This window comes from Sardina pilchardus, chromosome 10 (genome assembly GCF_963854185.1).
Source record: "Sardina pilchardus chromosome 10, fSarPil1.1, whole genome shotgun sequence".
Classification (NCBI taxonomy): Eukaryota; Metazoa; Chordata; class Actinopteri; order Clupeiformes; family Clupeidae; genus Sardina; species Sardina pilchardus.
Window position 1 is genome coordinate 22,008,854 of NC_085003.1, and position 2,500 is coordinate 22,011,353.

Here is a 2,500-nt window from a genome sequence, read left to right on the forward strand (position 1 = left end):
TTCCTTCATGGGTGAGTGTGTGAGATGTGCTCCTCCAGTATGTGTGTGTAGGTGCGTGTGTGTGTGTGTGTGTGTGTGTGTGTGTGTGTGTGTGTGTGTGTGTGCGCACGAGCATGCCTGTGGTGCTGTGGTGTGTGTACCTCTGTGCAGTTTGGGTGGCAGGTGGTCAAAGATGTGCTACTCTAGTGTGTGTGTGTGTGTGTGTGTGTGTGTGTGTGTGTGTGTGTGTGTGTGTGTGTGCATTCGTGCATGTGGTGTGTGTGTACCTCTGTGCAGTTTGGGTGGCAGGTGGTCAAAGATGTGCTCCTCCAGAGTTTGTGAGTGTCTGTGCACCAGTACTGCTGTTCCGGCCTCCTGCGGTTTCTCATCCTTGTGTTCTTCCTCCTTGTGCTCTTCATCCTCCTCATCCTCATCTTCCTCCTCCTCACCAACCCCTCCGATGCCCAGCACAGGGTGAGGCCGCCGGAACTGCAGCAGCCCTGGAGGATGAGCATGCACACACACACACACACACACACAGAGAGAGGGAGAAATTAAATGAAGAACCCAAACGAGCCAACGACCCAAATGATAACATCCTGCAGAGATGACGACCACTACTGAAAACGCAACTCAAAGGGCACAAGACATTTCCTTGTGCAATACTAGCACTGGCCACTGGAGGGCACTAGATATTTATTCATGCAGTACTACGACTGGCCACTGGAGGGCAGCACTTGACTGAAGAAGCCTTCTGAAAGACACATTTGTGCATACACCAACTTAACACACAGGCAAACTTCATTTACTCACTGAAGTAGTCATGAAATCACAAAAACTCCAATACAAACACTCACAAACAATTACAACACATAATACTTAATACACATTATCTCACATACACATTACACATTACACATATACACATTTACACATTAGGCTCTTTCTGTTTCTGTCTGACTTTACTACTTCTTACCGTTCTTCTTCAGGTAGCGCATGGCGTCTCTGTATCCCTGTTTGCATAAATTCTTCATCATCTGTGGACACACACACAGAGAATACAAATGACTTATCAGTTGGGATGTAGTTCCATCTGGCTTGCTTGTGTGCGTGTGTGTGTGTGTGTGTGTGTATTCAGTTCTTTATTTGTTTGATTGACCCTTTTATCCAAAGCAATTTACAGATGTCTATTATTACAAGTGCCGGACTACCAGGAACAATTGAGGGTTGAGTGCCTTGCTCAAGTGCACAATGGTAGCAACCAGGCCTCGAAGCCACAACCTTTTTTTCTGGCTACTGCATGCTAGCCTACGGTGGTAGCCTACCACAGTGGCTCAGGTGGAAAGCAGCCATCTGGAGACACGGTAGAGCTTGCCCAGGGTGAACTGGATGTTGATGTGTGTGTGTGTGTGTTTGTGTGTATGTGTGTGTGTGTGTGTGTGTGTGTGTGTGTATAAATGTATCTGTGTATAAGTGTGTGTGTGTGTGTGTGTGTGTTTACCTGTGTTCAGGTGGATACAGAGCTCTAGAGATGCAATAGATGTTGCCCATAGTGAACTGGATGTTGGGGTGTGTGTGTGTGTGTGTGTGTGTGTGTGTGTGTGTGTGTGTGTGTGTGTTAGCGTGTGTGTGTGTGTGTGTGTGTGTTTACCTGAGGTTCAGGTGGAAACAGCGCTCTGGAGACGCGGTACAGGTTGCCCAGGGTGAACTGGATGCTGGTGTTTGTGAAGCGGAGCTCGTGCATGTTGGTGGACGAGTCGTCTCGGGGGCAGATGTCGCTCTCGCCCGAGAACGGAGACACGGTGATGGTGTTCTTCAGCTCGTGCAGGGGGAGGTTATCGGAGATGCCCCCGTCCACATACCGCTGTAGGGCAGAGAGGAGGGCGGGGAGGGGGGGATGAAGGACACTTCCTTGCTGAATGCAATAAGCAAAAATATACCTCCATTTTGGAATATTGAAGAAGATGGGAGAGTATAGAAGCTGGAGAGAGAGAGAGAGAGAGAGACAGAGGGAGAGAAGGAGATAGAGAAAGAGAGAGAGGGAGAAAGAGAGAGAATAAGAGAGAGAGAGGGAGGAAGAGAGAGAGAGAGAGAGGGAGAGAGAGAGAGAGAGACAGCGGGAGAGAAGGAGATAGCGAAAGAGAGAGAGGGAGAAAGAGAGAGAGAGAGAGAGAGAGAGAGAGAGGGAGAAAGAGAGGAGGAAAAAGGAGCGAGAGAAAAGAGAGAGGGATGTAAAATGATAACAGGCCACAATCCTCATGCTGGTACAATATGGCCGTGACTGGTGGAGCTCAGACACAAGGTGATGAGCTACAGCTGAGTGGCTGACGAACGTGACCATTAATGCACAGTATGCACACAGAGCAGTGAGCTGCCCTGGTGAGTGTGTATGGAGGTAGTGAGCAAGTGACCAGTACAATATGCCCACCAGTACAATATGTCTACCAGTACAATATGACTACCAGTGCAATATGCCCACCAGTACAATATGCCCACCAGTACAATATGCCTACCAGTACAG

General features: G+C 48.6%; 1 protein-coding gene across 1 annotated transcript in view; it reads right to left on the reverse strand.

Annotated features, from left to right (window-relative positions):
* Positions 1-2,500, reverse strand: part of pnpla2 (patatin-like phospholipase domain containing 2) — a 13,701-nt gene that overhangs the window by 4,760 nt on the left and 6,441 nt on the right. The window contains exons 4-6 of the mRNA XM_062547033.1: positions 1,631-1,843; positions 956-1,016; positions 267-479 (exon numbers count right to left, since the gene is read on the reverse strand). Of these exons, the coding sequence (XP_062403017.1) occupies positions 267-479; positions 956-1,016; positions 1,631-1,843 (487 nt within the window). The remainder of the gene's footprint in view (positions 1-266; positions 480-955; positions 1,017-1,630; positions 1,844-2,500) is intronic.